The sequence below is a fragment of the Octopus sinensis genome, linkage group LG23 (genome assembly GCF_006345805.1).
Source record: "Octopus sinensis linkage group LG23, ASM634580v1, whole genome shotgun sequence".
Lineage (NCBI taxonomy): Eukaryota > Metazoa > Mollusca > Cephalopoda > Octopoda > Octopodidae > Octopus > Octopus sinensis.
Genome location: NC_043019.1, coordinates 12,912,890 through 12,930,348, shown reverse-complemented (window position 1 = coordinate 12,930,348; position 17,459 = coordinate 12,912,890). Strand labels below are relative to the sequence as shown.

The 17,459-nt window shown below is 41.8% G+C and overlaps 1 protein-coding gene across 1 annotated transcript in view; it reads left to right on the top strand.

The window, feature by feature from the left end:
• The window catches only part of LOC115223616 (myotubularin-related protein 9), a 34,968-nt gene that overhangs the window by 15,921 nt on the left and 1,588 nt on the right, over nt 1-17,459 (top strand). The window contains exons 5-14 of the mRNA XM_029794273.2: nt 369-497; nt 693-849; nt 3,705-3,809; nt 5,449-5,574; nt 7,280-7,382; nt 9,076-9,214; nt 12,292-12,376; nt 13,128-13,197; nt 14,823-14,922; nt 15,059-15,186. Coding sequence (XP_029650133.1) covers nt 369-497; nt 693-849; nt 3,705-3,809; nt 5,449-5,574; nt 7,280-7,382; nt 9,076-9,214; nt 12,292-12,376; nt 13,128-13,197; nt 14,823-14,922; nt 15,059-15,186 — 1,142 coding nt within the window. The remainder of the gene's footprint in view (nt 1-368; nt 498-692; nt 850-3,704; nt 3,810-5,448; nt 5,575-7,279; nt 7,383-9,075; nt 9,215-12,291; nt 12,377-13,127; nt 13,198-14,822; nt 14,923-15,058; nt 15,187-17,459) is intronic.

Here is a 17,459-nt window from a genome sequence, read left to right as displayed (position 1 = left end):
TTGTAATGTTTTGTACTCAAAATTTTTTATCTGAATATGCACTGCTGTTGTTGTTGTTGTTGTTAAGCAACAAGATGGGTAAGGGTGATTAGGTGATGGTCTAGGGCTTAGGGGCGGGAGACCCCAGACCTTGGAAAAAAAATAAAAACTTTGGTCGTCTTGTTGTAGTCGAGGGCTCTTCGTTGACGCCCGACACCACTGGGGGGTGGCCCTCGAAGTCGCTGGAAATTGAGATCTCCAGGTCCAAATTTTTGAACGGCATATGCACTGCTGATATATGTATGGTTATGTTGGTTTTCCTTTTGTTTATCTTCCATGTTTGATTGAGTACCTTAACTGACCCCTTTTCATGTTGTTTGTACCAACAGGTGTGTCCTTCATACCCTCACCTTGTTATCGTTCCAAAATCTATTGACGACATCACACTTGTTCGTGTGGCGGGCTTCAGACAACATGGACGTTTCCCTGTCCTCTGCTATTATCACAAGGATACAAAGGTAAATGTGTGGCCCAGCTCCTTTGTCTTTTAGCTTTGCATATGGTGTGTTTGTGTGTGTGTGTATGCATATACGTGTTTCTGTCTACACACACACACACACACACACACATTTGTTCATCTGTGCTAATTCCCTCCTCTCTCGTCCATCAATCTCACTTCTATTCTCCATCGTTGTTTCCTGCCCATTTTACAGGCCGTGATGATGCGAAGTAGCCAGCCCCTTACCGGAACAAACGGACGCAGATGCAAAGACGATGAAAGACTCGTCAATGCAGTTCTAGGGATTGGTCGCCGTGGTTACATCCTTGATACCCGATCTCAGGGTCATGCTAAAGCAGCTCAAGCAAAAGGTAAGTTTCTTTCTATGGACATGAACGAAACATCACTCACTACCCTGTTATAATATTTAGACCCGCAGCATTTAAACCGGCCATATCCGACCAAAATATTCTACCTGTTTTATGCTACAACTGATCAGATTTTGCCTCTCACGCCAACCCTACAATGTCATTCAAAAAATTAACAGTTACTTCATTGGGCATGCTTCTTGGAAGGGAACTGTCTAGGTGCAATCCCATGGTCATTTGTAACCAGAGGGAGTCTTTGTGAGTTCAATTCCTGGATCAGACTGTGTGCTGTGTTCTTGAGCAAGAGACTTTATTTCACGTTGCTCCAGTTCACTCAGCTGTAGAAATGAGTTGCGACATCACTAGTGCCAAGCAGTATCGGCCTTTGCCTTTCCCTTGGACAACATCAGTGGCATGGACAGGGGAGGCTGATATGCATAGGCGACTGTGGGTCTTCCGTAAACAACCTTGCCCAAACTTGTGCCTCAGAGGGTAACTCTCTAGGTGCAATCTCATAGTCATTCACAACTGAAGGGATCTTTACCTTTTACTTCATCAAAATCACCGAGCTAAAAGATGATGCTTGGTTAATTCAAAATGATGTGAACAAATAAGAATTACTTTCGACAGAGTAATCTGAACACTAAAAAGTTAATCAGTTTCAGTGGGGATCTGTAAGATGGACTGATTTATTGCTGTTGTTTATGTTGTCTACCACTTATATTTTCCCAGGCTTGACTTCAAACTGTATCTGGTTGTGGAACCACTTCTTAGCCATTGTTGTTCCCAGGTCTACTCTGACCTGGAGTAGCAGCACCTGTTAGGATACCAGCTTTGAGTTAATTAGCATTGAACCACTGGGAATAAAGGAGCCCTAGTTCTCATTAGAACGAACTTCTAGGAGAAGATAAACTCGTGTCATAAAAACCTGAAGTATAGTTGGTTTCTGATTGTCTCAACCTTTGTTGTTCCACTGATGTTATAGGGACTTTCACTGGAGGCGCAATGGCCCAGTGGTTAGGGCAGCGGACTCGCGGTTTCGATTCCCAGACCGGGCGTTGTGAGTGTTTATTGAGCGAAAACACCTAAAGCTCCACAAGGCTCCGGCAGGGGATGGTGGTGATCCCTGCTGTACTCTTTCACCACAACTTTCTCTCACTCTTACTTCCTGTTTCTGTTGTACCTGTATTTCAAGGGGCCGGCCTTGTCACTCTCTGTGTCACGCTGAATATCCCCGAGAACTACGTTAAGGGTTCCGGTTGATCCGAATCAACGGAACAGCCTGCTCGTGAAATTAACGTGTAAGTGGCTGAGCACTCCACAGACACATGTACCCTTAACGTAGTTCTCAGGGATATTCAGCATGACACAGAGAGTGACAAGGCCGGCCCCTTGAAATACAGGTACATCAGAAATAGGAAGAAAGAGTGAGAGAAAGTTGTGGTGAAAGAGTACAGCAGGGATCACCACCATCCCCTGCCGGAGCCTCGTGGAGCTTTTAGGTGTTTTCGCTCAATAAACACTCACAACGCCCGGTCTGGGAATCGAAACCGCGATCCTATGACCGCGAGTCCGCTGCCCTAACCATTGGGCCATTGAGGAGACCTATTGAGTCAAGTACATCAACATCAAATGGAAATTGCAGTTGTGATACCTCTGCTGGTGGCATGTAAAAAGCACCATCCAAACGTGGCCGATGCCAGCGCTGCCTTGACTGGCTTCTGTGCCGGTGGCACGTAAAATGCACCAACCAATTGTGGCCATTGCCAGCCTCCCCTAGCACCTGTGCCAGTGACACATAAAAAGCACCCACTACACTCACAGAGTGGTTGGCGTTAGGAAGAGCATCCATCTGGAGAACCTGCCAGATCAGACTGGAGCCTGGTGCAGCCTCCTGGCTTCCCAGACCCTGGTCGAACCATCTAACTCATGCTAGCATGGACAACGGATGTTAAATGATGATGATGATGATGATTATTATTATTCAGGATTTTTTTATATGAGTTAGTTTTACATTATTTACTTTATTTACATTTGATGGATATTTGTCCTCATCTTGTTTGTTGTTAACACAACGCCATATGCCCACAGGCATATGGTGTAGTGGTTAAGAGCATTGAACTCGGAATCTTGGGGTTAGCAGCCCGTGCTCTTAACCACTACACCATGTGCCTGTGGGCATATGGCGTTGTGTTAACAACAAACAAGATGAGGACAAATATCCATCATCATCATCATCATCATCATCGTTTAACGTCCGCTTTCCATGCTAGCATGGGTTGGATGATTCAACTGGGGTCTGGCAAGCTCGAAGGCTGCACCAGGCCAGTCTGATCTGGCAGTGTTTCTACAGCTGGATGCCCTTCCTAACGCCAACCACTCCGAGAGTGTAGTGGGTGATTTTATGTGCCACCGACACAGGTGCCAGACGAGGCTGGCAGACGGCCACGCTCGGATGGTGTTTTTTTATGTGCCACCGACACAGGTGCCAGACGAGGCTGGCGGACGGCCACGCTCGGATGGTGTTTGTTACGTTCCCTGAGCACGGAGGCCAGTCGATGCGGTACTGGCTACGGTCACGTTCGGATGGTTTTCTTATGTGCCGCCGGCACTGGTACCACAAGGATACAAATTCCATTGATGTTCATCATTGATGATTTACATCAAATGTAAATAAAGTAAATAATGTAAAGATAACTCATGTCAAAAAACCCTGAAGTTTTGTTGGTTTCTGGTCGTCTCAGCCTCCCTTGTGCACAGGTGTTATAGGTAATTGCTTTGAAAAGCAGCTTCAGTTCTGTGCCATACTTTATCCGTCCTCATCAGTTAACTTTGTTCTCTGTTTCTGTTGATTCCAGGTGGTGGATTTGAACCTGAAGCTCATTATAGCCAATGGAGAAGAATCAATCAAGCCATTGACAGAAAACATGCCCTCCATGACTCCATCATCAAATTGATTGAAGGTACTCACCGTTATATCTAGCTATTTCTCTCTCTCTCTCTCTCAGCCTCTCTTGTCTTTTTCTTTCTCTCTGTTGCTCTCTCCCTCTCTTTTTTACTCCCTCTTGCTCTCTCTCTCTGTTGCCCTCTCTCTCTCTCTCAGCCTCTCCTGTCTTTTTCTTTCTCTCTGTTGCTCTCTCCCTCTCTTTTTTACTCCCTCTTGCTCTCTCTCTCTCTCTTGTCTTTTTCTTTCTCTCTGTTGCTCTCTCCCTCTCTTTTTACTCCCTCTTGCTCTCTCTCTCTCTCTCTCTGTTGCCCTCTCTCTCTCTCTCAGCCTCTCCTGTCTTTTTCTTTCTCTCTGTTGCTCTCTCATTCTCTTTCTTACTCCCTCTTGCTCTCTCTCTCTCTCTTGTCTTTTTCTTTCTCTCTGTTGCTCTCTCCCTCTCTTTTTACTCCCTCTTGCTCTCTCTCTCTCTCTCTCTGTTGCCCTCTCTCTCTCTCTCAGCCTCTCCTGTCTTTTTCTTTCTCTCTGTTGCTCTCTCATTCTCTTTCTTACTCCCTCTTGCTCTCTCTCTCTGTTGCCCTCTCTCTCTCTCTCTTGCTCTCTTTCTCTCTTTGTTCTTTCTCTTACTCTCTCCCTTTCTTATTCTCTTTCTCTCACTCTTGCTCACTCTCTCTCTCTCTCTCTCTGTGTCTCTCTCTCTCTCTCTGTCTCTCTCTCTCTCTGTGTCTCTCTCTCAAAATCGCCATATGCAGGTCCTTCCCATTTTCTTTCACGCATGGATAAATCTTTCACTATAGACCTTAATGGTCGTAAAGACACTATATCAGTGGATAGACTAAAAAAGGCTTTCGTAGAGAAAGCTGTCCCTGTTCCCACTGCACACGACACACACACAGCATTAAAAACATGGTCCGCACACCCACTTTCACATTCCATCACTACCATTGGGATCGACCAGGTACCAGACAAGGATTCTGGATTATTTTTCTGGTTTTTTCACTTAATTTTTGAGGGCGGTCAGGTTCATTTTTAGTGTTTTCATTTGCGAGGGCAGTCGAATTTATTTCAGATATTCTCATTTTAACCCTTTTGTTACTAAACCGGCCAAAACCGGCTCAGGCTCTGTGGTAAAATGTCTTGTTTTCATAAGTTTTGAATTAAAATCTTCCACCAAACCTTTGTCACAATTTATGTTCCTAACACTAGCTGAATTATAACTAAGTTATTTTACTAAATTCTTTGTTATGTTTAAAGTAATTGAAAGAGACCCAGAGCATCTCAAAATAAATACAGTAACGAAAGGGTTAAAGATCATCTCCGGGTAACCATTGAGAGGACGTTGGTATTACCTTGGCAGAGGTTTGTGCTCTCTGAATGCTCCTCCTCCTCCTCTTCCTCCACCACCTCCACCACCACTACTACCACCACCTCCTCCTCCACCACCACCACCACATCCACCACCACCACCACCACTACTACCACCACCTCCTCCTCATCCTCCACCACCTCCACCACCCTTCTCCTCCTCTTCTTCTCTTCTTCTTCTTCTTCATCATCAGTGATTGATTGATTGATTGATTGATAGAATGTTAAACTTCTTTTTCTAAAGATTCTATGTCTAGTATCTTCAAAGAAAAGTTCTCCTTTTCCTTTCACAGCTTGTAATGATACAAGTACCTCCACAGACAAATGGCTGTCCAAATTAGATTCCAGCGGTTGGCTGAGCAACGTTAAAGATGTCATCAATGCTGCTTGTATGGTGGCCCAGTTTATCGATAAAGAAGGTAAAAACAATCATCTCACCTCTATTCTCAGCACAGCTCCTTTCTCTTTCCACATTTCTAAAATATGGTAAACAGGTAGAATCCAACACAAAATATAATTAAATAATTTAAAAAAAAAAGTTTTGAGATGTCATAGTTGTAAGACATCATAAGCTGAAGATATCAGCTTTGAGGTATTACAGCATTAAGATTATCATAATATTAAACTGTCACAACTTTGAGATTATCATGGCTTTAAGATATCTTAATATATCGCAGGAGTGGCTGTGTGGTAAGTAGCTTGCTAACCAACCACATGGTTCTGGGTTCAGTCTCACTGCGTGGCACCTTGGGCAAGTGTCTTCTGCTATAGCCTCGGACCGACCAATGCCTTGTGAGTGGATTTGGTAGATGGAAACTGAAAGAAGCCTGTCGTATATATATATATATATATATATATATATATATATATATATATATATATATATATGTATGTGTGTGTGTGTTTGTGTGTCTGTGTTTGTCCCCCCAGCATTGCTTGACAACCGATGCTGGTGTGTTTACGTCCCTGTTACTTAGTGGTTCGGCAAAAGAGATCGATAGAATAAGTACTGGGCTTACAAAGAATAAGTCCCGGGGTCGATTTGCTCGACTAAAGGCGGTGCTCCTGCATGGCCACAGTCAAATGACTGAAACAAGTAAAAGAGTAAAGAGTATATCATAACTCTAACATGTCACAAAGCTTTAAATTCTTCTGACCCAAAGATACAACCTTGAAATATTGTCCTATGATGTCAAACTTAAGATTATCATGGCATTAAGATATCACAGCCTAGAGATTATCATGACCATAAGACATTATTGCCTTAAGATATAATTTTAACGTGTCATAAAACCAAGAATTATCATTATCCAGAGATATAGTAACCTTGAAATTTCCAGATCCAAAGATGTCATAGATTTCATATGTCAGAGCTTTAAGATATCAGTATCTTGAAATACTAAAATTCTAAGATATCCTCAATTTAAAACATCTGACCCTACAGATTATTGAAAAGTTTTCAATGTGTTATATGGTTATATTATTGTTCAAGAAGGCGGCGAGCTGGCAGAACCGTTAGCACGCCGGGTGAAATGCGTAGCTGTATTTCGTCTGCTGTTACGTTCTGAGTTCAAATTCCACCGAGGTCGACTTTGCCTTTCATCCTTTCGGGGTCGATAAATTAAGTATCAGTTAAGCACTGGGGTCGATATAATCGACTTAATCCGTTTGTATGTCCTTGTTTGTCCTCTCTGTGTTTAGCCCCTTGTGGGTAGTAAAGAAATAAATATTTCATCTGTCTTTACATTCTGAGTTCAAATTCCACCGAGGTTGACTTTGCCTTTCATCCTTTCAGGGTCGATAAATTAAGTATCAGTTACGCACTGGGGTCGATATAATTGACTTAATCCGTTTTTATGTCCTTGTTTATCCTCTCTGTGTTTAGCCCCTTGTGGGTAGTAAAGTAATAGGTATTTCGTCTGCCGTTACGTTCTGAGTTCAAATTCCACCGAGGTCGACTTTGCCTTTCATCCTTTCGGGGTCGATAAATTAAGTATCAGTTAAGCACTGGTGTCGATATAATCGACTTAATCCGTTTTTATGTCCTTGTTTGTTTTCTCTGTGTTTAGCCCCTTGTGGGTAGTAAAGAAATATATATTATTGTCCATTAATCTTTCTCTTCAGCTGCCTCTGTTTTGGTGCATGGCTCAGACGGTTTGGACACCACTCTGCAGGTCACTTCGTTGGCTCAACTACTACTGGACCATGACTGTCGTACAGTGAGAGGGTTGGTTATCTTTTAATCTTTTATCTTTTACTAGTCTTGGTCATTAGACTGCGGTCATGCTGGGGCACCACCTTGAAGAGTTTTTAGTGGAATAAATTGACCCCTGTACATTTTTATTAAGCCTAGGGTAAAGGGTAAAGACCCCCTTTGGTCATGAATGACCGTGGGATTGCACCTAGAAAGTTCCTCTCTGAGGCACAAATCCAGGCAAGGTTGTTTATGGAAGACTAGCAGTCACCCATGCATACCAGTCGTAAATCAATATCAATGTTATCCAATATTCTTTGGAAACATATCATGGGGAAAATAATACTTTACTTGGAAACAAGGGATGGTTGGCAACAGGAAGAGCAGCCAGCAGCAGAAAATCCAACACAATATCATCGACTAATCCATATGAGCATGGAAAGTGGATGTTACAACAATGATGATGAAACAATTGTTTATATATACTAGCTGAATATCCTGTAACTGGTGGGTAATTTTTGCAATGTTGCTATGAGGGTGTGCTATTGTGAAAGTCTGTTGAGGACTTTTGGAATAGCACACCCACATAAGTTGGGTTTTCTCTATTTTAACAAGGGTTTTTCAGATTTGTTTTTTTGTTTTTTACCACACCTTTGCAAATGATGTTGGGAAGCTTTTCATGAAAAAATTTTTTTGAAAATATAGGTATCTCCCCCTCCTCCCTTCTGGGCCAATTTTGTCCATTACACACACACACACACACACACACACAACACAAACACATATTATCATCATTGTTTAACGTCCGCTTTCCCTGCTGGCATGGGTTGGACGATTTGACTGAGGACTGGCGAACCAGATGGCTGCACCAGGCTCCAATCTTGATCTGGCAGAGTTTCTGCAGCTGGATGCCCTTCCTAACGCCAACCATTCCAAGAGTGTAGTGGGTGCTTTTACGTGCCACCAGCACAAGGGCCAGTCAAGCGGTACTGGTAACAGCCATGCAAAAAACCTGTATTTTTTTTTACGTATCACCTGCACACCGGCACAAGTGCCAGTAAGGCGATATACATATAGAATCGTTAGCACGCCGGGCGAAATTCGTAGCCGTATTTCGTCTGTCGTTGCGTTCCGAGTTCAAATTCCGCCAAGGTCGACTTTGCCTTTCATCCTTTCGGGGTCGATAAATTAAGTACCAGTTATGCACTGGGGTCGATGTAATCGACTTAATCCCTTTGTCTGTCCCCTCTGTGTTTAGCCCCTTGTGGGTAGTAAAGAAATAGATATACATATATATATAAAAACACATACACACATCATTGCCATCATCATCATCATCATCATCATTTAATGTCCTGTTTCATCTTACAAGTTTAATTACCTGAAAAATTATAATCCCAGACGTTTAACCCTTTAGTATTTAAACCGGCCATATCCGGCCAAAATAGCTAATCTGTTTTATGTTCAAACTGACCAGATCCAGGCCATCACACCTACCCTACAATGTTATTCTACATTAAGTATTTACACCATCAAGATCTTGAAGATATGAGATAATGCATGATTAATTCAAATCAATGGGAATCAATAAGCATTATGTTTGATAGAATAATCTGAACACTAAAGGGTTAAACACTTCATCTTTTAATTCCTTGTATTTAGCTAAAACCTGACAGTTTCCTGTCTCTCTCAGTGATTTATTGGATCATCTGTTTATATTATGTAGGTTTGAGGCCCTTGTTGAACGAGAATGGTTGCAAGCTGGTCACCCATTTCAGGAAAGATGTGCCAAGTCTGCTTTCGCTATGACAAAACAACACAAAGAAGCGCCTGTATTTCTGCTTTTCTTGGATTGTGTCTGGCAGGTGAGATAGAGTATTGTGTCTCTGTTGATTTTTCCCCTTAACCTTTTCAATACCAACCTGGCTGAAACCAGCTCTGGCTCAATCATACAAATGTCTTGTTTTCATAAGTTTTGGATTAAAACCTTCCACCAAAACCTTAGTCACAATTTATGTTCCTAACACTAGCTGAATGATAACGAAGTTATTTTACTAAATCCTTTGTTATATTCAAAGTAATTGAATGAAACACAGAGCATCTCAACAGAAATATGGTAACAAAAGGGTTGACAATTATTGAGAGTGAAACGGTTATCGGCGAGAAACAGGAATCACCACACAGGTCTTAATATATTATACTTCCATGTTGCTATGGTAACAGTTAACCCTTTTGATACCAACCCGGCCAAAACCGCCTCTGGTTCTGTAGTACAAATGTCATGTTCCCAAAAGTTCTGAATTAAAATCTTCCACCAAACCTTAGTCACAATTTATGTTCCTCACACTAGCTGAATGATGACTAAGTTATTTTACTAAATTCTTTGTTATATTTAAAATTAATAGAAAAAAAAACACACAGAGCATCTCAACAGAAATAAGGTAACAAAAGGGTTAAAGTCACCATGATATTTTTAACCCTTTCAATACCAACCTGGCTGAAACCGGCTCTGGTTCCATAGTACAAATGTCTTGTTTTCATAAGTTTTGGATTAAAATCTTCCACCAAACCTTAGTCACAATTTACGTTCCTAACACTAGCTGAATGATGACTAAGTTATTTTACTAAATCCTTTGTTATATTCAAAGTAATTGAAGGAAACACAGAGCATCTCAACAGGAATATGGTAACAAAAGGGTTAACAATTATTGAGAGTGAAACAGTTATCAGAGAGAAACAGGAATCACCACACAGGTCTTAATATACTATACTTCCATGTTGCTATGGTAACAGTTAACCCTTTTGATACCAACCCGGCCAAAACCGCCTCTGGTTCTGTAGTACAAATGTCATGTTTCCAAAAGTTCTGAATTAAAATCTTCCACCAAACCTTAGTCACAATTTATGTTCCTCACACTAGCTGAATGATGACTAAGTTATTTTACTAAATTCTTTGTTATATTTAAAATTAATAGAAAAAAAAACACACAGAGCATCTCAACAGAAATAAGGTAACAAAAGGGTTAAAGCCACCATGATATTTTTAACCCTTTCAATACCAACCTGCCAGAAACTACCTCTGGCTCTGTAGTACAAATGTATTGTTTACATAAGTTTTGAATTAAAATCTTCCACCAAACCTTAGTCACAATTTATGTTCCTAACACCAACTGAATGATAACTAAGTTATTTTACTAAATTCTTTGTTATATTTAAAATAATTGAAAGAAACACAGAGCATCTCAAAATAAATACAGTAACGAAAGGGTTAAGGTAGAAAGCCTTGAGGGATCCTTCTTTTACTCTGTTTTACAGTATGGTCCTACCTGTTGAGAATCTAAACTGTACCTTGCGATAAAAAGGATGCATTCTACATACTATAAGTCAGTGATCCCCAATGTGTGGCATATGCCCCACCAGTGGGGCCTCAGAAAATTGTGGTGTGGTGTGTGATCCAAAATTTTTATCTTCTTTGTTTTCAGTGGGATGTGGAATTGTGAAAATCTCTTTCTCATAGCAAACATAGTACACCTATTCTCAGCCTAGCCAAACCAATCCACCCTGCCTTGCATACTCTGTGAAGACTGTTTGCTACAGTATAACACTTTTCTAATGTCCTAGTATGGATATTCTTTAAAGGAAAGTTTATAATTATGAAATATTCTTTTCTACTCTGGGCACAAGACCTGAAATTTTTGGTGAGTGGTGGGGTCCCAGTCAATTAAATCGACTCCAGTGTGTAACTGGTACTTAATTTATCGACCCCAAAAGGATGAAAGGCAAAGTCGACCTTGGCGGAATTTGAACTCAGAATGTAACGGCAGACGAAATACCGCTCAGCATTTCACCCGGCGTGCTAAAAACAAACTGGTGTACTGAATAATAGACCAGCAGAAGCAGATGTCTTCCTTGGGTTGAATGGCAGTATTATCATCTCTTGGAGGATGGCCACATTAAAGTGGCCATAGGCAATACCAAAATAAAGTATGCCCCACTGGTGGGGCATACATTTTTCTGGAAAGTTATAGCAGGGTTTGGAGTAAAACATGTTGGGAAACTCTGCTATAGATCTTCTTTGCTATCTGACCTGGACATGCTGCAGCAATAGATTGCTGAAAGGTAACTCAAGATGGCTGTGGACGAGTGCACCTCTTGGAACTTTCCTACTTCCTTTACAACACTAACCTTAAGAAGTCTGCTGTTAAATGTGACCCAGGGTTTATTGTCAACAATGTTCTGTGTTGGACGAACTACATTTCTAAAATTGGTGAAAAAACCTTTGTCAGATGCTCACTGGCTATCTATGTCTGTGGTATGACCACACATACAGTTTGTGTCTCCTTCAATCAGGAATCCCTATCTTGTTAAAACAGTGGTGGTGGGGCACAAACACAGACTCAAACACAGACACACACATATATGTATGTAATGGGCTTCTTTCAATTTCTCTCTACTGAATCCTCTCACAAGGCTTTGGTCAGCGCTAGTGGGACTGAACCTGGAACCATGTTGTTGGGAAACAAACTTCTTACCACACAGCCACACCTGAACCTACATTTGTATGCTTTTGTGCACCTTGCATCCAAATGAGAAGATCTCTCAATGCAAATACTGCAGTTTGTGGTGTTCTAACAAAATACCCACTTTGAGTTGGATATAAAGATTGCCTTTTGATATTTATACTGCTTCTGTCCCTAAATAATTATCTCTCTCTCTCTCTCTTTCGGAGAGGCACTGAGAAGCTATACGCACACATACACACACGGCAGTAACTTCCACCTACCGAATTCAATCACAAAGCTCCGGTCGGCTCGGGGCTATAGTGGAAGACACCTACCCAAAGTGCCACGCAGTGGGACTGAACCCTAAACCATGTAGCTAGGAAGCAAGCTCCCTAACCACACAGCCATGCCAATAATTATAATTTCTTTATACGTTATAGATATGGCAGCAATTTCCATGCTCTTTTGAATTCAATGAAGATTTCCTTCTGCTGTTATTTCAGCATGCTTATGCTTCACAGTTCGGTGAGTAAAACAATTAATTTATATTCACTCAAATTATTATTCACAAATTTGTATTTACGACTAGCATCCGTGCTAGCGGGGTGCAAAGAGCACCATACGAGTGTGATTGTTGACAGAACGGCTAACCGGCTTCCGTTCCAGTGGCACATAAAAGGCACTATTCGAGTGTGTTCATTACCAGCGTCGCCTTACTGGCACTTGTGCCCGTGCTAGTGGGGTGCTAAGAGCACCATCCGAGCGTGATCATTGCCAGAGCAGCCAACTGGCTCTGTGCTGGTGGCACATAAAAGAGCACCATTCAAGCGTGATCATTACCAACGTCACCTTACTGGTACTTGTGCCGGTGGCATGTGTAAAAAGATTCGAGCGAGGTCGTTGCCAGTACCGCCTGACTAGCCCCCGTGCCGGTGGCACGTAAAAGTACCCACTACACTCTCAGAGTGGTTGGCGTTAGGAAGGCCATCCGGCTGTAGAAACTCTGCAGCCAGCATGAGTGCCAGTCAGGCGGTACTGGCAACGGCCATGCTCAAATGGTGTTTTTTATGTTCCACCCGCACAGGTGCCAGTCCAGCGGCACTGGTAACGACCTCATTCGAATGTTTTTTCACGTGCCACCAGCACAAGTGCTAATAAGGTGATGCAGGTAACGATCATGCTCGGTCTTGGTAAATTATTCTTATTTTCATATTTGAATTCTTTTTGACAACTTTTGACAATGCATTCCATTTTCTCTTGTTTCTCTCCCCTCCAGGGACATTCTTGTGCAATAATGAGTTTGAAAGGAAGAACCATGAACTTGTAACAAAAACTGTATCATTATGGTAAGTCAAGAGGTGTCTTCACAATGCAATGGAACACAACACACATGCACACACACACTCTCTCTCTCCCTCCTGTTCTCTCTTTCTCACTCTGTTTCTCTCTCTCTCTCTCTCTCCTCTCTCTCTCTCTCTCTCTTTCAAACCTGTTAACCCACTCTATCACTTTGTCACTACACTGAATTCCTCACTTTTGTACTTTCATTCTGGTGACAAGAGGGGAATCTCTTCATCTTATCATCATCGCTGGCCGATGCCAGCGCCGCTTCGACTGGCTTCCGTGTCGGTGGCACGTAAAAAGCACCATCCGAATCGTAGCCGAAGCCAGTGCCGCCTTGACTGGCTTCCATAAAATGCACCAATCCGACCGTGCCTGATGCCAGCCTCACCTGGCGCCAGTGCAGGTGGCACGTAAAAAGCACCCACTACACTCACGGAGTGGTTGGCGTTAGGAAGGGCATCCAGCTGTAGAAACTTTGCCAGATAAGACCGGAGCCTGGTGCAGCCTTCTGGCTTCCCAGATCCCCGGTCGAACCGTCCAACCCATGCTAGCATGGAAAACGGACGTTAAACGATGATGATGATGACGATGATGATATATATATATATAATATATATATATATATATATATATATATATATATATATTTATATTGTGAAATTTGATTTAATACTAAATTGAATTTTTCCCTGTAAGTTGAAGTTATACTCCCTAATGTTATTATCATATATATATAATATATATATATATATATATATATATATATATACAAAGAGCAATAAAGATTCAAGTTAATTTAAATGAATTTACTTGAATATGGTACCTAACTTAGATGCACCAAAAAAACTATACTGATTTAACAATACAGTAATGCGGGGTGATTATAAGCGAGAAAGAAGCAACAATCCATTCTTGTTGCTTTTCTCGCGTATATATATATATATATATATATATATAATATATATATACACATACACGTGCAACAATGGGCTTCTTTCAGTTTCCATCAACTAAGTCCACTCATAAGATTTTGGTCAATCTGGGGTAAAGTAGAAGACATTATTTCAGCCTAGCTAAAGGCAATCTGGCAAATGTGTTGCGCAATCTGGCCCAGTGTGTTGCGCAGTGGGACTGAACTCAAGACCGCATGGTTGGGAAGCAGAATTCTTAACCACACAACCACATCTGCATCTTGTATTGACCAACTAGCAGTATCGCCCGGCGTTGCTCGGGTTTGTAAGGGAAATAACTATAAAGCATTTTTAGAGAGTTATAGCCAAAAAATAGCAAAAAAATGGAAAAAAAATTATGGTAAATTTTTTTTTGAGAGTTAAAATGGTCGAGTTGCGTCCCCTAGACAGTCTGTGGTTTGTGTTTCTGATTCTCGACCCCATGTCGAATTTATGGATTTTTTTCAGAACTGGGGGAACTTTTCAAAATTTTCTCTGCGTTAGTTTTGAATTATGACATTGGGCTATGTGTGTGTTAAGTTTCATCAGAATCGGTTGAAAGCCGTGGTCAGGGTGAGGGTACAACCTAACAGACAAACAGAAACACACACAGACAAACTGCCGTTTATATAGAGAGAGATATTGGTATACCTTGCTTTGTTTTTTTTTCCTTCTAGGTCCTATGTCAACCGACCTGAAGTTATCCAGACATACATGAATCCTATGTACGAACCAAACCAAGGTGCACTTTGGCCATCTGTTGCTCCACAAAGTTTGGTAAGTAACACCATTATCAATTCAAATTACGTTTCCTAGTTGTCATTTCCTAGTCCGTGGAAATCACAATTTTTTGGAAACTAAACCTGCTTATCAATACCTTTCTTTCTCTCTCTCTCTCTATCTATCTATCTAGCAACTATGGACTGCTCTGTACTGTAGTTCCATCATTGACAATGGACCAAGAATCGAAGGATGGGATGAAATGGCTCATATTCAAGAATCTGACAAAGAACTACGCTCCAGAGTCAACCGACTGCGAAGGTATTTACCTTTTACTGTTTCTGTCTTCTTTGTTGTTAACTCTTTCTCCCTCTCTTTTCCACTTTCTCTCTCTCTCTCTCCCTCTTTTTCCTCTTTCTCCCTGGCTGTGTAACCATGTACCTCCTCTACAGCAAGACACTTGTAATGATAAATATGATTAGGTACACAACATTATGAAATGTCGGAGTCAGCGGCTGTAACAATAAAAATTTGTTATTATAATGGCATGTTGTAGAATGTGAAAGATGAACAATGCATGAAGTTTTAAGAAAGTATTTATTTACCTTTACGTTACAGATACCTTGCCTCGACGAGCAGGTTTTGATAAATCCAAAAGCTTGCGAAGTAAAGTTTGTGTTTGTGTCGTCTTCCTTGTTTAGTAGTAAATACAGAGAGAGATAGAATGATGTTGCAGGAAAACAGAATTAGAGTTAGTAAGAGTTGTAGGGTGTTGTCTTATAGTTGCTGACAGTAAACTTCATTTCTCCCTCTGACCAAGGTTCTAGCCGGTCAACCAGACTTCATTGTCACCCAAGTGACTAACTGGTTGAGCCGTCACCGACTGACTTTTGCTTGGGGTGTTCTTGCTTTTATAACTATACAGAAGGATAGATGTATTATTGAGAACAATAGATTTAGTTGGTGGTCTTGTTATCTCTATTCTAGCTTTTGGTGAAGTAGAAGAGGTTAGAAAGGGTCAAGTGATGAAGACATTATTTCAGCCTAGCTAAAGGCAATCTGGCAAATGTAAATCTGCTGTCAGAGAAAAACCATTGTTCCACTGTGGGAAAAGTTCTGTTGCAGTGTTAATTTAAATTTGGCTTTGGTGGATCGAATCCACTTCATGCTTGCAAGATCCACTACACACTTTCTGTCTTACTCTAACAGTTCATCATCTGACACAAGATCACCTCCTCCAATGCTCCCTCCCTTCTCAAAACTTCCTTGTCTTACTAAGTTACTCAGTGACTCTGCCAGTGTTGGTGCCACATAAAAAGCATCCAGTCCACACTGTAAAGTGGTTGGCATTTGGAAGGGCATCCAACTGCAAAATCCTTGCCAAAACTGACCTCACCTGTGCTAGTGCCATGTAAAAAGTACTCAGTCCACTTTGTGGAGTGGTTGGTGTTAGGAAGGGCATCTAGCCATAAAAAGCATGCCAAAACAGACACAAAAGTCTGTTGCAGCCTTCTGTCAAACCATTCAACCCATGCCAGCATGGGAGGCGGATGTTCAATAATGATGATGACGATGATGATATATATATATGTATGTATAGCGCGTGGCTCAGTGGTTAGAGCGTCGAGCTTACGATCGTGAGGTTGTGAGCTCGAATCCCGGGCTGCGTGTTGTGTTCTTGAGCAAAACACTTTATTTCACGTTGCTCCAGTTCGCTCAGCTGTAGAAATGAGTTGCGACGTCACAGGTACGGGTGGCAAGTAAAAAACACCACTTGAGCATGGCCGTTGCCAGTACCGCCTGACTGGCCCTCGTGCCGGTGGCACGTAAATGCACCCACTACACTCTCGGAGTGGTTGGCATTAGGAAGGGCATCCAGCTGTAGAAACTCAGGCAGATCAGATTGGAGTCTGGCTCGCCAGACCTCAGTCAAATCGTCCAACCCATGCTAGCATGGAAAGCGGACGTTAAATGATGGTGATGATGATGATATATATATGGAGAGAGAGAGGAGGGAATACATTAAATGAAATCATAATTAACTGATCCTCCTGTATTTTCTTTTTCCCAAAGCCAAGATCTTTTCAGCACACCCTTGTATACACACACACACACACACACACACATACGTGTATGTGTGTGTACATGATGGGCTTCCATACTGTTTCTTTCTACCAATTCTGCTCACTAGTCATCAGTTACTCTGAAGCTGTAGCAACAGACACTTACTCAGGGTGTCATGTAGTGAGGCAGAACCCAAAGCCGCATGGTTATGAAGTGAAATCTAAATCCACATAATCATGCCTATACTTTATATTATAATTGGCCACATCGAAATCGGAATCGAAATTGAACCAATCCTATGACTGGCACCCGGCAGATGCCAGGACCCCTGGACTGGAGATACGTAAAAAGCACTATCCGAATCGTGGCCGATGCCAGTGCCACCTCGACTGGCTTCCGTGTCAGTGGCACGTAAAAAGCACCATCCGAATCGTGGCCGAAGCCAGTGCTGCCTCGACTGGCTTCCGTGCAGGTGGAACGTAAAAAGCACCATCCGAATTGTGGCCGAAGCCAATGCCGCCTCGACTGGC